This window comes from Ixodes scapularis, unplaced genomic scaffold (assembly GCF_016920785.2).
Source record: "Ixodes scapularis isolate PalLabHiFi unplaced genomic scaffold, ASM1692078v2 PGA_scaffold9__187_contigs__length_104089568, whole genome shotgun sequence".
Taxonomy (NCBI): Eukaryota; Metazoa; Arthropoda; class Arachnida; order Ixodida; family Ixodidae; genus Ixodes; species Ixodes scapularis.
In genome coordinates, this window is record NW_024609884.1 from 11814161 (window position 1) to 11837553 (window position 23393).

General features: G+C 46.4%; 1 protein-coding gene across 1 annotated transcript in view; it reads left to right on the forward strand.

Moving 5' to 3' along the window:
* LOC115321905 (protein O-mannosyl-transferase Tmtc3) overlaps window positions 1-23393 on the forward strand; it is a 53597-nt gene that overhangs the window by 3551 nt on the left and 26653 nt on the right. The window contains exons 2-8 of the mRNA XM_029982194.4: window positions 6511-6647; window positions 10804-10885; window positions 11503-11617; window positions 15953-16068; window positions 21716-21861; window positions 22634-22886; window positions 23202-23353. Of these exons, the coding sequence (XP_029838054.2) occupies window positions 6511-6647; window positions 10804-10885; window positions 11503-11617; window positions 15953-16068; window positions 21716-21861; window positions 22634-22886; window positions 23202-23353 (1001 nt within the window). The remainder of the gene's footprint in view (window positions 1-6510; window positions 6648-10803; window positions 10886-11502; window positions 11618-15952; window positions 16069-21715; window positions 21862-22633; window positions 22887-23201; window positions 23354-23393) is intronic.

Consider the following 23393-nt stretch of genomic DNA (forward strand, 5'->3'; position numbering starts at 1 on the left):
TGAAGACAAAAAATTCTGTTGTGCGTATGTTTATACAGCTTGAAGTTGGTCTTCCTCAAAGGGCAACTTGCCTCTCATCTATAGATGAGCAATTTAGCCAGTGCAGTACAACCGCTAGCCTGAAGTCTTCAATATGCACCACGCAGTATTGATACACGACCGCACGCCGGTACGATGCTCATCCAGATCGAAACGGGTAGGGGTGGGACTAAACGTGAAATAAATTGAAAAACATGCAGCCGCTCGCCGCCGCCGAACGCCATTCGTTGGTCGAGCCGTGACGTCGCACAATCACCAGGCTCGATTCCATTTGCATCTTTCTCCACAAGGATCAACTGGCAATCCATACCTCGTTTCGCTTCGCATAAGCTCCTCGGATTCGTTGAGGTGCCTGCCTCTTCTGTAGAAGGATGCTTGGAACTGCTGGAGTGGCAATCATCTACTTGTTGTGTTCTGATTTGCATAGCTGCGTTGTGTTAGCAACATATGTACAAATCATCATCATCACCATATGATCTGTACTTTATTTTCTTCTTTTTCGATAAAAGTCAGTCTAATTTGGAACGTTGACTGGGCTGGTCCTGTTCTTTTTCTCTGCCGTGTCCAGAACACAACACTACTGAAGGTAAACCTCTTCTTCTTCCACACCCATTAGTTCGCAGATATGAAACTTATGGGTATGAAAGAAGATCTTCAGTAAATTGTTGCTAGTCCGGCAGTGTGTTGCTCCTCTTTTCTTTCTCTCTCGCTCTCTCTATTCGTGTATCTTCCTACGTTCAGCTGGCGTCTTTCAGAAGCACGAATCACATACTAGCTCAGTATCGACGACGCACGACGCTGGCCCTGCGACCTGAGGAGCACGCGCGAGTAACCTTTCGTGACGTCATGTTTTTATTTCTCCCTTCCTTCTCTTTTTACTGCCCTCTCCCGCTGCCGCGGAGAGGCGTGGTTACAACCCAACTTCAGAGGCGTCTTATCAGGTAACACGGGCATGAAACAGCCTACTTTCGTGATATTCGTGATGCTTGAGATCAGAGTAAAAATAATCATGTGTTTTTGTTCAAATTCAAAACCGCTCCAGCTTTCCTTTAAATCAAGGAACATTATAAGTACTGTGCTTGAATCTATGGGCCACTTACTAAATGTTTGATCATTTGTTGTATTATTGTATATGTCTTACAGTAGGCAAAATAAAATGATGGTAAGGTAAGTAGTTCGTTGGCAATGTAAGAAACCCAAATCATTATACTACCTGATTAATATTTTAAAGTTCGATATTTAAAATATACCTGCGTACACTCAACTTTCTCTACCATTTCAGCGTCTTCCCTGGTCACATCTGCGTCACATTTGTCGACACATTATTCGGCTAAGAATATAACTTAAATATCGAGCGCAAGCAATCAAAATAAAATGCCGGGCTCTTTGAGCGCTTGAAGTTGCGCATCAATTTTCTACTAAGAGCCCCTCAACGTCCGTTTGTATTACACGAGAAAGACGAAACAAACTCAGCAAGAGCTCCAAGCGAAATGTTGACGCAGTGTCTGTCATTTTGTTGCCTCGTTTTAGCGCTTCAGTATTTTCGTATTTTGTAGAGCCATTCGTAATCAATGTATTTTATTTCACTGAAGCCTTTTAGTAACTTACAAATTCTTTCCTTTTTTTTTTCGCAGAGATTCTTTTAACTAACGAAACAACCCTTAGCTTTCTCCAAATACAAAATGCATATATATCGAGTCTGTCCCAGTAATTCAACGAATGTTCTACCTCTTCTTGCAGCTGCTTTACGTCTGCGCGCCAAGTAGATGTATTAGAGCCTGTCAGCTGATCAAATCCGACTCACCATAGTCATTTCGTACTCCGAATGTTCCCTTCCAGCATTTTATTAGAGGCACCCGCAGGATCTGGCGAATATATATACACGTAGATGGCTTTTCATACTTCTCTGTGCTCGCGGTTTGAACGGAAACGTCGAACTGAGTTACGCCCTACACAGGAGGGGAAAAACACGCATCGAAAGGAAGGCGAGACGAAGAAGCGAAGCACTCCGCGAAGAAGACATGCCGCAGCAAGTGCGTCCCCAGCAAAACAAAAAAAGAAAAAAAAAAAAAACCTAGAAGTGCATCAACGACGCGCGTCTGCGCGCTGCCCGGACTACATTCAATTCCAGCGCTCGTGCATGATGTATCACTCCGCTGCCTTGCACATCTCGCGGAGAGGGTCGGTTCTGCGGGAGGAGCGAGGCGCCTCTATGCATTTTTAATGAGACGCATCGGCCCCGTTTTCTTAGCCTGTTCGTACGTTTGGTCTTCTCCTCCGTGCCGCTTGCTTCCTTTGCGGGCGTCGCTTCTTCTCGTTTCTGGTACCAGTGCATGTGGCACGCCGTCTTCTTCTGGTCTCTAGAAGCCGAGGGGAAAAAGCGGGCGGTCCTGAATCTTCCGGAACTTCTTAAAGCACACCGCACCAATTGGACAGAAAAAGAATGCGCTGATCATTCGTCATCGCTTTGATCGCTGTCTGTCTTTCTCGCGAGCTGCGGCAATAAAACCTAGTCGCAATATGTGGGAATAACGCGAGTACCTTAAGCGCGTTTCACGCCTCTCGCCTCTTGAAGGGATCGTTCCCTGAACCGGATCAGCTGGGAAATGGAGCCGTAGTGGCCGCCATCAACTTCCTTCGGCCAATTCGGCTCCTGGGGAAACATTAGAGACTCGATGTTCTTTCGAAGGGCTCGAATTTCTGGGTTCTCTCTGTAAGGAGAGCGCTGTCCCCGGGTGGTAATGAAATGTCGGACAAGACATCGGATACTGTAGCAGCGAAGAGGTCCGGCGTTCGTTCCACCCTTTGGCAAATAAATGTTTTTTTTTTTTGTTTTTTTTTTGTCATGCACCTAGCACTAGCAGTGAGTTTTATTTGGCCGATTTGAAAATTGAATCGTTGACAACGACGGCTTACTTATCTTTAATCTGTTCGCATTGACTCTCTAATGTGAAACTTGTTTTAAAATTGGCGCGGCAGCATCCCAGCGCAAAAAAAAAAACAACAACCTCGATTTGTTTATTTTGTAGGTGATTTCACTTCGCACCAAAGTCACGTAAAAAATGTGCGAAATCACTTCCTTTGCAGTCGCACACCTGCCGCTCTAAAAAAAATTAAAAAAATGCACGCGCAAAAAACACAAAAAAAGGCTATCAAAATTATATTTTCTGTGCCGTTTATCTGGAATGATCTATTGGCATTTCCAAGCACGTATACTTTCATACATTTACTCGAGAACTTTACGCTTTATTCACCACGCCCTGAAAGGTTTTGTTGAACAGCGTTGAGTCAGCCCCAGAGACCCAAAGGGTAAATTCGCATTTCGAGCACTCGTTTCCTTCCGTGAGCATGGCTGCAGCTGCTGATCTGTACTGTAGTTGTAGTCGCACATAACTAGCGACGAATGCGCCAACACAACAAAACACCACGGAAGTCTGCAAAGAATTTGGAACGATCAGAATCGTCTCTTTTTGCAGGCACCTGTCGTTTCCACGCTCCCCTAGAAAATTGCATGGCATTAAGTGAGTTCGAATGTACACCTCAACTCGATTCGTGAACTTTTTTGGGGGAAAATAAAAGACGCCCTTAGTTTCAACGTAGAATTAAGCACACGCGTCTCGGCTCGCGAATATATCTTCCATCGTGAGTTAGGAACTTACTACTTGGCAGGCATTTTTTTATTTAAGCTTTTGAGTGGAGCGAATTCAATGAGATCTCGAAAAACCGTCTCGCTCCTTCTGTTGCCTCCTACTAATGATGATTTCGGGTACTCGCCATATACGAGCATCATTTTTGTTCGAGCCTGCCTTTCCCTGCCTGGGTAAAGCAGTCATTACAAGGCATCCGAACCAAGTAGAAATAATTAGAAATAAATGGCGAACATTCTAAAGGATCGCTGAAAATTCGGGCGGGTGCGCAGTCTCGGCACGGGTGGGTTCGTTCGTGCGCGGACGGTTCGACGCGTTCATTAGAGAGAACGAAACAGTCGACGAGGAACACCTCCAGTGCCCACCAGGGCGCTGCGAGGAGAGGGATCTCTGCCAAGGGAGGAAAATACCGCGTGCCTCATTCTGCGTCGTTAGTGATTCGTCTCGGGGCTCTCGGGGGAAGTTTCAATTCGCTAGGTTTGCGAAAAACTCCCTTCTCTTCACCCCCTTTTACTCCCCCCCTCTTTCAAACCCACCTCTCCATCTTTTGGGCCACTTTGCTCCCTTCTCAACATTGTTCACCCCCCTCCTTACTTTCAAAATGCCTCATTGATTTCCGAAAAAGAAAAGAAAAAAGAAGAAGAAAGGAAGCATAAGAGAAGGGAAAGTGGGGAGGACATCCCAATACCGAGGAGCAACGTCGTACTTCGTTTTGTTTCTTGAAAGCTGCCTCATTCGCCATCTTCTGCCTTTCCCATTGTGCCGGTCGCGTTGTTGCTGTTGCCGCTGTTGTTGTTGCCGTGGCTGTTGTGGTTGTTGTTGTTGTTGTTGTTGTTCACGTTGTTGTTGTTTCGACTTTCCGGCTGGAGAGAAAGTTCCCGCGTAATGATCAAAGAAAGCCGGAGCCTTGTTTACATCCGCAATGGGGGTGCGGGGGAGTTGCCATCGACCCTCGTATTAATGCGTTTGCTTCGGCGACGCCGGTGGGCCTGTGCGTCGGTGCACTTGCGACGTATACCCTTGGCTCTGCTTTCACCCGCGTCGGCTCGTTAAGACAAAAGCAGGGCTCGCATCGAGCCGCGTGTTTCGATTGGTCCTTGTTTGCCGCTCCCCGCGCTCGCTCGAGGCGCTGATGTGGCCGCGCGCCGTTTAAAAGAAAGCAAGTTGCGAGGAGCCCGTTTAAGGAGTTACAAATTAATGGTCTGGCCTTTGATTGCGTTCCGTCCACCCAGACTCTGGAGGCCGATCTTACTTTGAATAAGCGGCTTGGCGCTCCTTGGGAACCATCCATTCAGTGAGGGCGCTGAAGAGATCGTGAATGGCGCTATTCTTTTATCGTGTCGCGCGTCACGTATGTGTGCGCCGGCGCTTTGTGCTGTTGAAATTGGGACCGAATCAATTTTACACTCTCTAGCTAAGGCGAAACATTTTGGCGCGTCATATTACCATGAAATTACTGTAAAAGGTGCCGGGTCATAACGATTTCTGCCCTAAGACAACCTATACAACGTATATTCCTATATATTATATGTCAGAACGCATGATAACTTCCGAGGTAGGGCTGGACGAGTAAAAGTAATATAAAAAAAAAGCTCTAACGACGGGCATTGAACCCCCCACTTCCGCGTGGGAGCCTCGAACAAGCCGCGTACGTTGCCAACTTTTTTTTTTTAAATTATGTTTACGTTACTGATGCGTTTTTTACTCTTCCACGCCACGCGGAAATCTCACCCTCCTCTTGAGCAGCTCGTAGACTTGCAGCTCGTAGCACCGCCCGCGGTCACCAACCGACGAATTACCGGAAATGCGGAGAACCAACGAGCCTTTGCCAGGATTGGTCTAATGGAACACGTGACGGACTGAAGAACTATCGACAAGAAAGTCCTGGCGCGCAGACGTGAATCGATAACCTCCGCCCTGTCCCTGGCACCGTACACTTAAGAAGAAAAAAAAGTCCATGAGTTAGCTTGTCTAGGGAACACGGAGACAGCCAACCAGAGCGAACGATAAAATGACCCCAGCGAATGATGAAATTCATACTACTACTCGACCAAAGCAATGCGATCTGCACAGGCGACAGTGAGCATGATGATTCACTTGCTTACTGTCCCCGCACCCATCGCATTTTTGTTTTTTTTAGTCTCATCGTATTCTGAGTTTTGTCATACGCTGAGAATGAGATCCTTCTAATGATGGCCGTGATTGGCTGTCTCCGTATTCTGTAAGAAAGAGAACTGTCTACTGCTTTTTTCTTTCTTTAAAGTGTAGCTTTGTTTATAGCCGTAAGTCGAGTTTGACGGGCTAGAAACCCGACGACTGGCCAACAGAGAGTGGGTACTATCTTCAGCCTGGTGTTCCGCACCAGTCATCCTTCTGATTAGTCTCTGTATTTCTGTGTCTTTCGTATTATCTTATCTGCGGCAGTGGTATGGTAATCCATCGCGTGCAAAGACGCCCCAGCCAAAAAGAAGCCTTTTTGTTTGCCTCGAAATTCTGCAATTACGTCTAAAAGAACACTGACATTACCCTTCTCGTCAATATAAATTGTTTTTAGACAATCCGTGGCGTCACTGGTGCCCGCAAGCCTTTTCCCCGCACTTTCTTATTTCACTTCAACGCTTGCAATGTGCGCTCCTTTTTGTAGTGGTAGAGAAGAACACGCACCAGGAGCTTGGCATTAGTGTAAACCTCCGACGCTGTGACAATTGGGAGATGACGAAAAATAACTATGACTTGCGAAATGTGTACGTTATACTGTTTCTAAACAGCTTTGATGTTGTTGTTATTTTGTTTTGTTTTTTATTCGGCGTTATTGTCTACGCAGGAGCAGAGTCACAAGTCTTACCGTCCACTGACCGTGCTGACGTTCCGACTCAACTTCGCCGTCCACGGCATCGACCCGTTCGGTTATCACATCGTGAACCTACTCCTGCATGCCCTGGTATGCCTCCTCTACCACAGGTAAGCACTCTGTCACTATTTGCGAAAATGACTGCGTATTGAAACATAAGTAACGAAACGCGGATCGTTACGACGTTGGCCAATTTGCTGATCAGTCGAGATCACCTGGCTCGTCAGTTGGCATAACGAAGCATATTTGCCGTGCAGACGGTAAATGAAATCTTTGTACCAACATTCGTATTTTCGTATCTAGAGTTTTGTTTTAGTCCGGTGCCCGAGGATCAGTGGGAGTCGAAGAAAGCAGGTGGTTTGTATACGTGGATTGCTGCGAGAAAGGAAACGTGCGGGTGCGATCCGTGGTAACACATATTAGATGCACTTGCTATCATTGAATGTTGAACAAATTTCTGGCCAATGTTGAACTGATGTCGAACAGCACCGTTTTATTAAAAACGTATCTGTATCGATTTCGTAAGAGAAATGGACGAGCCGGTAACGCTCGAGCCGAACGCCGAGTACCTCTCGGAGCCGTTTTTTGGGGGCGCCGCTGGGAACCGACGCAATTCGCATCGTTTCCGAGCCGACTCGTGGATGGCGAAGGCATCGCTGGCTAGCTTCCGGACATCACCATCGTGGGAGTCTCCCGCGCTCCTGAGCCAAGCACGACATTGGCAAGGAGCGAACCATTAGTGCAGCCGCGCCAGGAGATCCACCTCGACAGAGACTGATGGTCCGTGCTGAGCCTAATGGTTCTTGCATGCGTTACGGGAGCGCCCTGAGAGGGAACCGTTCCATCGCCGACGCCGTCGGGAACCCAAGAGACGAACGACACGGCTACCGTATACAACGCGAGGAGGAAAGGACGTCCGCCGGTCCCGAACACGAACCGCAGCGCGCTTCTTTGGCGTTTTCGTACCTGGAATTTCGAGTTCGGTGCTCAAGGATCAGTCGGGGTCGAAGAACGCACCGGGTTTTGTTGTTCACGCCCAGAAGAGACGCGTGGCTGAGATTTTCGAGACGACACTTCCTCGGGTTGCCGCAGTTGGTTCCGTCCGGTAGCCAGGTTTTTCTCGAACTCTGCTGAGACGCTCCTGTCCTATAGGGCTATTCACACGGGGGATAAATCCCTCCCTTTGCTCCCCGGGAAGCGCATCACGTGGTAACTACGTCACGCTTTTTTGCGCTTAGCCGCACTGACGTGGACATCCCAGGGGGAGGGGGCAGCTTTTTCTCTGGCTGCAGAAACGCCCCCCCCCCCCCCCCCCCGCCTTGGCGTGGGATCGCTTTGCAATTGGCGGTATTTTATTCGCATATCTGGCAACATTTGCAGATTTTGCTCGGCGAGATGCCGGCGGTGGCGTCGGGATGAGCTACACTTGTTGCGGCTTGCGCTGTTGCGCGTGTCGTCCGAGGCACCTGAAGGAGTCTAATCATATTCATCAATGCCGTCCTCAAGCTGCTCCTCGTACAACTGGTTTCGATTCAACGTCCTTTGCGTTGCATCCACCCGTTGGAGAAGCATCTTCCTTATTAGCAGGAAACAGTTGGTCGTCTTCTGCACCTTACAGCGCTGCTGCCCTAATCCCGTATCGCTGTTTCATGTACGCCCCCATTTTTCTACTCTCGTAGTAGAAAAACACAGAGGTCACGCACACAGAGGTCACGCACATTCCTCCCCGAAAAGCATACCCCGTGTGAAAGTTGAGAGATGGCAAAATTACTTTTAAAAAGTAATTAAAATAAATTAGTAACTACTTTCCTGAAAACTAAAAAAATGTAATTAAATTGCATTACAAATTACCGCAGACTAAAACTAGTGACATGACATTACGAAGACTTTCCAAAAGTAATGAAATTACTATGACATTACTTTTGAATACCTTGAGGCAGTAATTCATGCTCATTTGATTTACCGTATATATACCAAAACTCAGACCTTCCTGTCTACACTGCAGCATGCCTTATGCGCCTCAAAGAACTATACTGAACAGTCGTTTTGCTGGCGCACATGGCATATTTGTTAAATATGACGAATAGCTTTTTTAGATGTGACTCAAAGACAGTCCACTCACCGGTTTTGCGGTTCATTCAAAGGCGAAGGTCTTTACTAAAAGGGTGATATGTTTCCGTCTTCCTGATTTAGACGAAGTTATAGTCCGTGTCACTTTTTAGGCCAGGCAATGGCAGCTCGTTTCTTACAGGGAGTCGTCACGTGAAACGTTTCCCTTTGGCCTCGGACGCAGTATAATCCTATCGTTCCAAGCGCACTAGCTGACGTATTCCCCGGTCATTCCTCTCAAGATGTACTGTTCCCCAACCCCCGAAGAGCCCAAGTTTTTGCGCATTGTCACACAAATGGGGCTGGATAATTGCTAAGCAGAAGAGTCGCCAGGTGAGGAAAGGAATGTCGCGAGCTTCCTAAATCGCGTACTTTGCCAACGAACGGGTAGCGATATTAGCTAGTAGGCTTATTCTTGAATAAACTTCCCAAGGGAAGGCAGCGAGGCATACCGCGAGCGGCACCTGCTTTGCTCGAGGACGCACGAAACGTTCTGGGGCCTTGACGAGGCATTTAGGATTAATTATTTATACCGGCCGTTTATTGTTCACAATGGTCGAAGCTTACGGTAAAACCTTGCTTGACGAAAGAGCAAGAAGGCTGGGGATCTGTTTGTCCTTTCTTCTCAAGTCTTAAAATGTATTGACCACTGGTGATGTGCCCTTCGCATTGGATCCTACAAGCCGTTCATCCATAAGCTGAGAGCGCGGTAGAAGCTTCGTGCTCTTGGAGCAGTCACACGTCTATTTTTCACCACGTAACCAAGCCCTCGTTCATACCCACGCGCAGAGAGAGGGACGGGTCAGGTGATTAAATGGAGGTGTTTGATTACTTGTTGTTAGCTCGGCAGCTCCCACCGCACTCTCAGTTTAGGAATGAACGAAGTGCAGTATCGTCGTGATAACGTACCGCCTGGAGTTCGTGAGCCGTGACCTTCCAGCGATGTCTACACGGAAGCATATCTCCTTCGCCTTTCCTGTCCGCCCTTGTGCGTCTGTTCAGTTCATCGTACGAGGCTTTGCACTCAGGCGGCCGTCGTGTATTTTCTCTGATGTCTTTTTCGCAACATTCGAGCATGCAAATTATTTTTCTTCTTCTTTTATTTAAAGCTTGCAGACGAACTTTCTATTTTGGGACAAAAGTAATTTCAAAAGTAATGAGTGTTTTTCTCCAAATTACTTCCTGAAAGTAATTCATTACATTACTAAATTACCAGCCTAGAGAAGCAATGCATTACATTACTCATTACCGCAAAAAGTAATTTAATTATAGTAATGTCATTACTGCCATCTCTTAGCGGAAAGGCGTTTAACAATTAAATCGACGCTTTTTTTGTGTGTGTGTGTACAAGGGGGGACTGCATAGGGAGTGGAATATGGGTATTGTTTTTGTGTGCGTATTTTCTGGGGCATTTCTTTACTCGAAGCGCATAAAAAGTAAAATAAGTTTTTTTTTTTTAGAGGTTCGTAAATTAGGTTTATTAAAAAGGCAGTAGGCGGATACACCGTTACGAAGACAAAAAACAATGCATGTCAAAAATAGAGACAACGACAACACGACAAGGTAGGTGGCTAATGCGCCCAGTGAACACAAGAATAGCGGAATTCCAACTGCACAAATATTTTCGTGTTCGACCGTGTTTGGAGACAACGAAGCTTATGGTTTAGCCTGTCTATACACACGCTGAGTGAGCGTTCATCGGCGCATGGCGAAGTCCGCTCTGTTTCATTGTGTTTCGCTTCAACACGACTGAATTGCTCAGTCATTTTTAGTAATTGCAAGTGTGTTTTGATTTCTTCTTTTTTTCACTTTTGGAGGCCCGGTTTTGCGGTCGGGTTTTTCTTATACGACTGGACAGTGTTTTTTCGACGTCCCAAGAACTTTATCAACTCATAAAGAACGGTTTGGCCTTAAGCACTATCGCACTAGTAAGTCAACTGGGCGATAATGAACTCTTTCACATAAAAAAAAGAGCTCAAAAGAACCCCTTATAGGTTATTCACGAGGAACCCTTTTAGGGGGTGCTTAAACTAACTTTTTAGGGGGCGAAATATGTCCAATTCGAAGAACCCCTCAAAGTACTTTTACGACCAGATTTTTTTTGTAGCAAATCGCGGAGGCTTTTTAAGGACAAGAGCGTGTGCTTCTATTTTACAGGATGTGCCTCACTCTGCTACCAGGGTGGACGTCTCTTCTCGCAGCTTTGCTCTTCTCCACCCACCCAATTCACACAGAAGCGGTAAGTAAAGCCGTTACTTAAGTTTTCTTTTTTTTAATTATGGTTTTTGAAGGGACATTTAAGTGCAAAATGTTCGTACAACGTCGGCTGACGATTGCCTTTTTCCCACGGCGACTGGGGTTGTTCAGGTAAGTTATGAGGTGCCACCTGAGACCCTTGTCTTATTTTTTTATAAGAAATAACGAACCCAAGGTTGACACTACGTAGTTTTGGTCAGTACTTCTGATATATTTCCAGTAAAACTAGGTGTTTTCGTTCCAATCTTAAGCGGATCTACGAAGTGCAATAGAACGAGCATTATAATATAAAAGTTTTGGCGTTAAAGAATTTGCTCTTTTTTGTTGTTTGTTCCAGTATTTGAAGATTTTTCCCGTACTATAAACCATAATTGCATTCGCATCCGGTCTTGGAAAACGGAAAGAGCACCCTCCATTTACATTGTAAAAACAAAAATACGAGAATAGCAAATTTGATTTTCCGGCTACTGAAGACATAGTGCAACGTGAATGTCGTTTGAGAACGTTGCCATGAACCACATCCGGGGGTAGTTTTCGTTTATTGAATTATATCACCATAAATTTTGAAGGTAGTCCAAGAGCGCCTCTATTTCTGTGCAGGTGGCCAGCGTCGTGGGCCGAGCGGAACTTCTGTCCGCCGTCTTCTTCCTGAGTGCCTTACTTTTCTACATCCGCAGCGGAGGTTCGACCTGTGGCCCAAAGACTCCAAGCCACGGTGAGCGCGACTGTTGGTACCGTTAAATTTTGCCCTTTATCACCGCGAGCCCCCCAAACTGCCATCCAAAACGCCACCCCGAACGTGTTGGTCATTGTGCTGGCAATGATCTGAGCTTTCTAGGATGCTTGTGCCAGCTTCTAAATGCAGCCAGATCTCTCCTGAGGACAGCAATGAACTGTATGTCCAGGTAACTCATGAGGCAAACAGTAGAAGTGGTCAAGTAGAATATCCCGCTCCAGCTTTTCGCCAGGTCCAGCGATACGATCTGATACGTTGTAGTGGCCAGCATGGCTACGAGGCCCAAGACGAGGAAGATCACGTCTATCAGGATTGTCACCTTGGAAGGCTTGCTGTGGGACCAAGGAAGCAGGCTCCCATGGACGTCCCACCGGAAGCGGTAGTTGCAGATGTCGCATGTGTCCCTGCTGACTTTCTCGAGCCATGGCTCCAGGCAGGACTGATGAACGTGGGCCATGGTTCCTGAACATCGACAAGGGCGCGACAGGGACCCTGCCACGGGACTTCTCTCGTAACAGATTCTGCAGATGGCTGTCTCGTTGCCGACCACAATCATGGTTGCACCGTAGGGTCTTGCTTTTGACGACTAGCAGCGGGCCTAGAAGGCGGTGAAGACACCGGTGTTCTGGCGATCGGCTAGGTCGATGACGTCAAACTAATCTGAGGGCAGAAGCCTTCTAGCTTGTGCCTGTAAGCAGATAAGAGCGACCACGTCAATCAAGCCACGAGCAGAACCTAACTTCTTCTTTGTTAGTCAGAGCGGATGGCGCTTACAATAAAGAAAGTAAAAGATGGGCGTTGGTGCAGCATGCTTGATAACGGTGCGATACAACTTATTAAACAGCTAAAGTACGTATCACGAAACTATAAAACAAAACAAACAAACAGAGGTTTTGCAGTAGAGCCAAGAAAACCCCGATTATTTTGTTATGGTCAGTAACACGTACTTTAGCTATATTACTAAAGTGTACCACTCGGCTATCAAGCAGCTCGTGAAAGTTGGTACCGTCGGTTCGACTTCAGTACGCCGTACGTCGAACTGAAGTTTTGGGGTGTCGTATATAAAACGGGGGTTGTAAGAATATGCCTTTTTTTTAAGCGTGTTGATTATAGAGATTAGAGCTTTGCACAGTGAAAGAAACAACGACAGTGCGTTGACCCTCCGAGTTTCGTGCATCAGTGTTTTTACTATACATAAATGCACGTTTTAGTGGCGGATTATATGTGAGGTTTTTGTCTCTTCTGGTTACAATTTTGTTTCCTTCTTATTTTACATTAATTCTATTTTAATTTGAAAGACAAGGACAACTCCGGCAAAACCTCGGACACATACCACGGCTCGTGTCACGAGGGCCCTCACTTGCTAGTGTACCCTGCCACACGTGCACTTCAAATTTCACACTGCATGCGTGCTTTATCAGCGCATGCCGTGTGACACGTGCAGAGTCTAGATCACGAACTGTATGTCCCAATAGACCTTCTTTTTTTTTTTATTGCCCAAGGACCAAGGAGCATGCTTCGAACGTAGTTACGCGCGTTGCACGTGCTGGCGTCTGCAGTAGCAGCAGCTGTACTAAAGCAAAAGTGTAAACCAAATGGCACTTGGCACATGCGTCATTTTAATTGGCTACTTTGAATATTTTACACGACTCATACCTTCGACGTCACTCCACAGCGGTGGCACTGTTCCGATGTTTCACGCGCAAAGTGTGAGTATTTGGCGCGCGCCTGCATCACTTGTTTCGACATAGCAGATGTTTCAAGACCAAGCTGTGGTGTCCTAGAAGGGGGAGGTGTGCCGTCCGGCGGCCGTGAGTGTGTCGCGATGTGCAAGCACGCCTGTGAGGGCGCTGTGGGGCAGAGCGAGGCCATTCGATGGCTTACAGAGGTCTGGCGGTCACAGGACAGATGCATTGTTCGGCGTGAAAATGGTCGCTTCCTTCGTTTGTTTTTGTCTGCTCGGTTGTGGGAAAGAATATGTTCCATCCTGCCTCGCACCTCTTTGAAAAATCGTGACTTGCGCGAGCGGCAGAAGCTTATTCAAAGCGAAAATACCGTTTGGGAGCGGTCAGGTACTTACATAGTCTCGTTTCTTTAATATTTTTCGGGATTTTTGTCTTGCTTCTATTTAAGAATATATGTCAATCTCACTTTTTATTGCGGTATTAAGAAAGCGAATTTTGAGTATGATATGATATGCCATGTTTTCCTTTCCACTTTAGTGTCAAAGCTCGTTTAATATTTTTTTTCTTTTTTTGCGGAGCTGTACATTTTTTAGACGTTTAAATACTCAGCTTTTGTTCTGGTGCCAATGGATCTTTTGTGTGTGTCTGTGTGTGTAACATGGTTTATTGAAACCGAGCTTTTCTTGACTTCTGCATTCTCAACCAGAGCTTATAGACCAGGAAATGTCTGAATTTATTTCATTTAGTGAGCATACATCATCTGGAAATAAACACTAAGACTGACAAGATAATGACGCAACTTCAACCGCTGTCTTTAATAAAAAGCAATCCCACTTCAAAATTCTCTGACATGTCTCACAGGTCACACATTTTTCTTAATCTTTTATTTTGTCTTTGCACCAGTTTTTTTTTTTTTTTCTCCTTCAGAAAGAAAGGCAAACGCGTGATGCACTATAATTTTTTCTTGGAATCAAACGATCCCATTCCGCGAGGAAAGAGGCGTCACTCGACGTCCAAAACAAGGAGTGTTTCTCTTTGCATGTGTTGTAACCACGGCGGTTGTAACCCATGTTGCACCCCGGCACAAAATACAACCGCTCCGTTTTTTTCTTCACAATATTTGGCATCGTTGCGAGTACCTCGTCTCTTCGACACAGCTAGCGGCCACACACCATTGTATCGCTTCGCAAACAACGCAAAGCAAAAAAAAAATTACCACATCTCCACGTGGTGAATGATGTTGATTGGGGCGAAGTTCGGGTGGTGCTGATGATACTGATTTTGGTCATAGGTAGTGCTGACGGTGCCGTTTTCATTCCTGTCAGTAGAAGAATGTGTGGTTTTCTTCTTTTTCTTTTTGTAAGAAGGCAGATGGGATGGCAACTCAGAACCCCCTACTCTTTTTTTTTTTTCTTCTTTTTCTTGATACTGATTTTGGTCAAGGTAGTGCTGATGGTGCCGTTTTCATTCATGTCAGTAGAAGAATGTGTGGTTTTCTTCTTTTTCTTTTTGTAAGAAGGCAGATGGGATGGCAACTCAGAACCCCCTACTCTTTTTTTCTTTCTTCTTTTTCTTGATACTGATTTTGGTCAAGGTAGCGCTGATGGCGCCGTTTTCATTCATGTCAGTAGAAGAATGTGTGGTTTTCTTCTTTTTCTTTTTTTAAGACAGATGGAATGGCATCTCAGAGCCCCTTAAATTTTTTTTTTCATCTTTTTATTTTTTATTTTTTTTGCTCTCGCTGCTGAACTCACGAGCAGGTGCTCGTGAGCTCCTGCTTGTGAGCTCACGAGCAGGGGCACGCCGGACGGCGGACGGACATACGGACATGGCTAGCCCCTAAGGAGCTTCGCCCTTTAAAAAAAAATAGTCAGACCAACACGCCCAATGCCACCCTCGATAAACACTGACCGACCGGCCTCCTAGTCGCGCTGCGACTGGCAGCGCCACCCCAGGCCCCTGCGACGGAATTGGGCCACACTACAGCCAGCCCCTATGGAGAGGTCGACGCACACCTCCCAGTTCTAGTGCACCCTAACCGAGCTCCGCGGTTTAAACTGGCCTTGCGAGCACGCGCGCTCATGCAGCGCAAGAGCAGTTCAAGGCAGTATGCACGCCCTTGTAGGTTTTATTTCACTCGCACTTATGGTGAAACAGAGATGGCCTTTTGCATACGTGTAGTTCCCACAGTCTTCACGTGGCCACATGCTCTTTTCTCAACGATGAGTTTGTGTATACTGGCAATGACAAGCGCGTGCACCGTGTGTACTTACGTTCCCAGCATGCTCCTAGGTTATTAGGTAAATTGGCAAAAGGTCCATTACATTTGGCTAAATGCCATTTTAAATTCCCTCGTGGCAGTGGTATGGTTCGTTTCTTCTTAGTGTCCATACAATGACCCGTTAGGACGAAGAACTGCCGAAAATAAGAGAGGTCCCGGGTTCCATACCCGTACCAGGCGGATTTTTTCGGTCGCGCAAGAGTCCCCCAATCTGTGTTTGGAGATTTGTGTTTGACCTTTCTCCCCCTTGTTCCCCTTCTCCAGGGATTATTTTCGTCATTCTTGTCCAGCTGGCTTGCACCTTTGCATTTACTTGCAGTTAATCAAAGGAAACTGCCTTTATTTCAGGTCCTTGGCGGCGCTGCCTGGTTACAGCGACGTTGGCCATGGTGGCGATGCTTTGTAAAGAACAGGGCATCACAGTAATTGCTGTATGCTGCATCTACGAGCTTGCTTCACTTGCTGTGAGCCATTACTTGGACTTTCCTTCACCCGCTAGCCTGAGCTTGAGCTTTGTTGTTGTCGCTGTGCTTTTAAGTGGCGGGCTGTTTATACTCCGACGTTGAGCGCAGTGAACGCAGCGTAGCGCAGAACGCGCACATTTCATTGGCCGCCGACCAGGAACTCGATATCTGCGACCTATCAGTATCTGCGCGCACTGCGCTACGCCGCGCCCGTCGAAGTTACGTTGGAGTATAAACGTACCTTGAAGATACGTTCATATTACTGCCACCGCGCCCTAGCGCGGTTTCCGTTCTCCCAGTCTGCAATACTCCCGTTCTCTTTACGGTGGATCGCGGCGGATGCTACGATCCATCCCAGTCAATCCAGCGCTGAGAAGGATCACGTGACCACGCTCCCCGCGCGTCGCTGCGCCCATCCCGAAAGTCACGTGACACTTACTCAACGTTGGATTGGTTCCGATGACTCTTAACGTCCTCTACGGTCCATCGTAATGTGAAACAGAGCAAGGGCGGACTTATTTCATTATTTCTTTGGCGAGTGTGTTTGCATTTCCGGGATGTTAAACAGGCCAGTCGGTGACAGGTTAAGAAGCCAGTAGATACGCCGCCTATCGCGCGCGCTCGTTAACTTCCGCAGGACTTTGACTCCGCGTGCAACTAAGTGCTATCAAAACAGAAAGTTCGCGCTCCGGGTGAAGCATCTTCTGGGTTTTTTCACCTGTTACCGACTAGGGTATGTTTAATTTGTTCGAAAGCTACCATCCCTACTCTTTTTGTGCGTTTCGGTCATTTCTCATGAGTATTTTTATGTATCTACAAAGAATAAAACGACAGTACTTTCTACGAGCATATAGTATAATATGAGAGAAGAGTAAAAGGCAAGCTGGTGAATTGCAGACATAACAAAACCTAAGACGCCGGAAGAAGGGAAAAGAAGGACAAGAAAAAGAGGACGTTTGTGTCGTCCTCTTTTTCGTGTCCTTCTTTTTTCTTCTTCCGGTGTCTTGGGTCTTGTTATGTCTAGTATAATATGCTTGTCCGTAAGATAAACCGTACTACGAATCACCGCTGGTGCTATCGATCCTCGAACGATGCGAATTAATTTATGATATCCCTAACCTAACAGATGTTCCCTCGAGTTAACCAGGTCAAGTGTGTGAGTAGGCTAGCCGAATGAGTGATCGATACCTCTTGAGCTACGTTTCCACTTCCTAGATTGGCGGCAAGAGGAGCACTGTTGGGAGAGTTAGTTAGCCTCCATACTTACTGCTACGTGTGCTGCTTGCGAGCGAAGGTTTACATGGTGCGCTCGCGAGTTTCATACTCTATTGTTGGTGGCATGATAAAAATGCAATAGATGATCCGCCTCTGGCGCGAGCTTTCAGTCTTTGATAGCACTTCGTCGCACGTGCGTGCAGCCAATGCCCAGCGGAAGGCTGCGAAGGCGTGCTGGCGGTGGAGTTTCTACTGCATTTTAGCCTTTCACTGACTCTAGTGCCGTTGCACGAACAAATAGATATCGATACTTTTAACAGTTGGCTTATTTATGGCTGCGAACTACACGTTCGGCCCAGTTTCCTGTTATTTAGCTTGTTATTCGCAGCGACACTGCATATAGCAAGCCAACTAACTTGTCGCCACCGATGGGACAAGTTTTAAATACCGCTGTACTTTTGGGGCTTCCAATGAGTTCACTGGACAAATTTTGATTGATGTGAACGTAAGTCACTCTTATTGACGAATAGATATTTCGTTCTTTGCTAAAAAAATGAATTAGAATACAAGGCGAAAAGCCCCGCTTACGAAAAGAGTGTTAGCATCGGGGGTGCGTTGTTTATCAACTTTTACTTTGCGTTCTAAGATCCGTACGAATAATTACATGGAGGTTTTGGAGAACTCTTACGTCACGAAACATACAGCCAGTTTTTAATCAGTCCTTGTTGAATTCAAACGATGGTAGAGCCACTCGGAGTTGCGAAAAGTGTCTCGTGTCTTGCGCTCCTTGACGCGTTACAATATGCGATGGGGCGCATGAGCTCGCTTGTAAAGATGTTCCGCTGATTCAAAAATAGCGGAGCGTATAAAAATAATTGAACTAAAAACAATGTATCGAGGCGACATTGACAACAAAACTCGCGTTACGTTTCAATGGCTTTCGTTCGGCAAAAGTTGCAAGCATGTTTAAAACTCGCTACATGGGTTAAATTATTGGCTATGAAGACATAATCATGTTAGTCATGTCTCACGTACAATAGTCAACTTCTTTTCTTATCCTCCCCCGCCCCCCTATTCGCGTGTTTGTAAATTAGGTATACATTCTCGATAAAACAGGAATGGCGCGGGCGAGCTGGTGTAGGTTTACCATTTTCTTAAACCACCTCATCTGGGTGAACAACGAGAAGAATCCAAAGTGGAAGAGAAAGGAACAGAAGGAGAGAAGACTCAAACTCAGCGGACTTGTTTATTCAGTAGCATGCTCAAATATACAACATTTTCAAGGTCGCCAAACAACTACCGCCCACACGAAAACACTCACAACTGCAGAACACAAACACGCGCAAAAGAACTGGCATACCTCCTAGAACTAATCATCCTAAAAACATTAAAACAAATTTGCTTTTTTATATGTTAATGACTGAAAAAAATTAAAGAAAGTATATATATATATATATTTTTTTTTTATAACTAGTTTTAGGAGGTAGGCCGGGTTTTTTTGGTGTGTGTTTGTGTTCTGAACTTGTGCGTGTTTTTTGTTTTTGTTTTTTGTGAGAAAGTGGAGGGAGAAAAAGGGGGGGGGGTGGCGACCTTAAGAATGTTTTATATATAAAGATCCTACTAAAGAAGTCAGCTGAGTTTGAGACTTCTGTCATTCAGTTCTTTTCTCTTTCACTTTGGATTCCGCTCGTTCTCCACCCAGTCTTAGGTGGGTTAAGGAAATTATACTTCCTCTCCTTCACAAAAACCTAGAAGGCGGTGTCCCAAGTCGTTCTGTTGGCGACGAGACGCCGACACACAGTCTATGAAGTTTGCTTCCCTCTTCAATGTTGGTGAGCCAACATGCCGTAAATGTAGAAGCGCACAGAGAAAAGCGGGCTTTACTGTGTAAGCATTTTATATATATATATATATATATATATATATATATATATATATATATATATATATATATATATATATATATATTGGGCCAGGAGCGGGAATCGAACTCGCTCTTGGTCCTATCCGGGGCAACGCCTTAGCCGATTAGACCATCCCGGCCACTGGTTTCGGCCGACTCAATTTTTTCCCCCGCTCTCTGTGTACTGTTAGTTTCGAGTTCGCTTAACCGGGTAGACGACAGCCGTTGCTGATATAAGGCCCATGCTAATGTTCCGAGTTGCGGAAGTGACGTAACACGTCATTTCAGCTCGGAAATGTCGGAAAGAGACTGTCTTCCCAGGTATTTAAGCGACCACTCCTCCTCATAAAAACATGCTGCACCGTATATATATATATATATATGTATGTATGTATACGGAAAGAAAGAGAGAGACAATGAGAAAGAGGAGAAGAGCAAGTAAACACTGAAAGCTTTAATGTAAAGGCGAAACAGAAAACAAAACCTGCTAACAACCACCGAACATGCAGAAAAAAACAAGAAGGGGAAAGGACAAAAACTCTGCCATCCCGACCACTCGAAGAAATGTGGAATGCTTGACGATGTTCGCGTGCGTCCGTGAACGTGCTTGCCCGGGGCGGCTGGGCGAGGTGGATGGGGGGGAGCGGCGGCACGGCGCAGTTGGTGGCGGCGGCGCCCTCGCTTCGAGCGTGACAAATACCATTATCGGTGCCGCTCCATGGACGAGCGAGTTGAGGCGCAAACATTGGCGCTCACTATCGAGGGAGAGAAGGGCAGAGCCAGCGCGTCGTCGCGGACGCCACGCGACGCGCAAATCGATTGCATCGCGTCAGATCACGAGACCGAAACGGAAACAAAACGGACCCCCTGATTTCGGTGCGTGGAACGGTGTGTGTGTGCCCTTCCGAACGGAGCCGCGGCGTTTGATCCCGGACTCGCCCTCGTTTTTTTTCTTCCGCCCACATTTCAAAAGAGACGCGGGGGACAAGCACGAACGCACAAGGGAGACGAGGGAGGAAAGGAGATGGTTTCGGGAGTCCGCTTCAACTCTCGATAAGTAAAATTAAATCATCGTGTTTGGCTCGCCGAATTCGCGCGTGTCGTCGTCGGCTCGGACTCTTCGCGGGCGTGACCGTTCGTCCGTTTTTTTTTTTGTTTTTTGTTTTTTTTTTGGTTGGGAGCGCGGAATGTTGAAGGGGATCGCGAGTGTGGTAGGAGACCCCGGGGCATTCTATATTTTTGTTGTGTTATTTATAGTACTTGGAAAAAATTGGAAGAACGGCCGAAAGGTGCTTTTCAACTCTGTGCGCGAATGAGGTGCTTTGTCCGGCGCGCCTTTCGATATTTTCCAGTTCCTGCAGCGGCGAGCTTAAAATATTCGGGCGGCATATTATTTGTTCCGTGCATACGTGTATGGTCGCTGTGTTCTACTGTTTTAACGTAGTGGCCCCGGTGAATGTGTTTACGGGGCAAAAGTAAATGCGAATAGAATAATGCTATGCTGGGCGACAGCGCTTTTTCGCTTAAAACAGTCTTTGCCACAGGCACATGCTCTCCGTGGGAAAGCCCTACTCCTGGGACTTCGAGCTTGAGTTTTGTACTTTGGGCAGAACTTGAAACCTCCGAATTCCGCACTTTCTAACGTAATGCCCATTGTAAATGCAAGGCAAAATAAATACTCTCACATTTAAAAAAGAAAGTCACTTCTGCGGACTTTCTAAATAGAGACTGCCGTTTTTCTATCCGATTTGGCTTCTTCAGGGTCATAAAACAGAACAGATGTCATTCTGAAAAAAACAAAAAAAAATTTGGTGTGGGTGCATGTCTACACAGCCTGCACTTAGTTTTCTCAACGGGCGACTTGTCCCTCAGCGGTAGATGAGCAATTTAGCCTGGGTTCTTTAACGTGCACCGCGCAGTAATGGCACACGACCGCATGCCGGTGAGATGCTTATCCAGATCAAAACGGGCAGGGCTGGGAATTGAACCCAGGATCCCTGGGTTCTGCAGCGCGAGCTTTCGTTCCATGTGCTCCGAGCTGGTGTGCGCTAGCCCAGTTGGCCGCCGGACCCCGCCTTCTCCCCCTTTCCCTGCCATTTTAAAGCTCCCAGGGGCATGTGCTTTTTTTTCTGTGTTTCTTTTTTTTTTTTTTTTAGTTCTTGGAGCAGTGTTTGCTCCCTTTGTTCTTTTCTTTTTTTTTTTAATATGGGCTATTCGACGTTTTTCTTCTTGTCGTTTTCACAAAGATGGTTTTGGTAACATTACAGTCATCGGAGGGTCAAAACCCCTTATACGTCCAGTCGCCGCAGATAAGCAATACTGGAAAACACGGAAGATCAAATATGTCTAATGACACAGAAATAGCGTGAAGATGAAGTTAACTATGGAACGCATAGACAGATAAAGATAACACAAGACACTGATTGTCCCCAAAGTCGTAACTTGATCTTAATTCGCTCATTGGCGTTGTTTTTTTTTTGTTTTTTTTTTTGTTTTTTGTTTTTTTTTCTTTACAATGCGTCCCATTAGCCGTGCTGGAGTTCGTCTGCCTGGACAACCACATGGCTGGCGTCCAAAGATGCGTTTTTCCGAGTCATCATCCTTGGATCGTCGGCCATCGCGGCTGTCCTGATGCGCCTCCGGTTGAATGGGCCGCACCTACCTGCCTTCAGTCGGTGAGTTGTTAAAATGCAAAGGTACTTCTCTTTCTCTCGGCCAAAATAGAGAAGCAGCGGCGTTAGTGGTCCTAACCTCATTGATATGAACGCCCTTTAAATCGGATATCTTATATTGAGAAACGCAGATAACGAAGGCGGAGTGGCAAAGTTTAGAACTACGCTTTGTTTGTCTGTTTTTCTTTTATTTACTTAGCAGAAAGAAAAAAGGGAGCAATGCGACAAGCGTTTTTTCAGCGCCCCATATCAATTAAGCTTTCTCTGTGCCTAAATGTAAAAAAAAAAATATATATATATATATATATATATATATATATATATATATATATATATATATACAAGCCGCACTTGCGCCCGAACGCTTATTTCTCCTCTGATTGTAAACTGAAAGGGATATGTAGAAATGATGCTAACAATCTAACCCGAGCTCTAGATGCTAAAACAAAAACAACATAGTTCTGAAATCGGCTACTCCTCTAAAACAGCCATGATGACGGAGCAGTTTTTGATAAAAAAAAATAAAAACTTATGACCATTATATAAAATGTTAAAAAAAAAAAAAACTTTAGAAAGTAGCTGCATTTTACAGCGACGCAAGCAAACAAACCAAGACAGCAATATCCCTCAAGACGGACGGAGAACATTCCACGTTGCTCTGGAAATATGAACTGTTCCAAATATTAAAAATTTATCCGTTTGTCCAGAGGTTTCAGCATGGGCGATCCCGTGTCGCCATAGGGTTGTGGTGACACCCAGCGTCTCTTCGGCGCAGTTTCGACAACCCAGCGTCGGTGGCGCCTGCGCCTGCACGCCAGCTGACGTACAACTATCTGGCGGCCCTGAACGCCTGGCTCCTAGTCTTCCCCTGTGATCTGTGCTGTGATTGGACCATGGGAACTGTGCCTCTGGTGACGTCATTGACGGATCCGCGGAACCTGGCCACGGTTGCCGTCTACCTGTTTCTCGCGGTGGCTACTAGAGCGGCGCTGGAATCGGACGAGCGACATAGGAGACCGCTGCTCATGGTACGGTCGAGGCTCCGCAATACCACCTAGAAGACAAGGCCTGTGCGTGACGCCATTGTTAGCGGATTCCCGACCCGCCCAAGCGGTAAACACGCTCAACAAGAGCCGCCTCCAAGCGGCACACGCGTGCGTCCTATCGTAGCGCTTGTTGTGATACACTGGGAGACGCGCTTTCGACGATGCTGACACCTGCTAGGCGCCGCTGCCTGGATCCCCTAGTAATGGCTTTTATAGGGGAAAGGCCTTGTCTTCAAGGTGCTTCTGGTCTTTGGGGGTGGAGAACCCTTGTCGACGGCACTCTGGTGACTCGTGCAGGGCCTTTCCCTGGTGTGCTTTCCGTACCTGCCGGCGTCCAATCTTCTGCATCCGGTGGGCTTCGTGGTGGCCGAGAGAGTCCTCTACCTGCCCAGTCTGGGCTTTTGCCTCTTGGTGGCGCAAGGGTGCAGCCTTCTGGCCCAGCAGTACAGGTAACCTCCGTTTAGCTTGAAACTGCAGTTTTATTTTAAG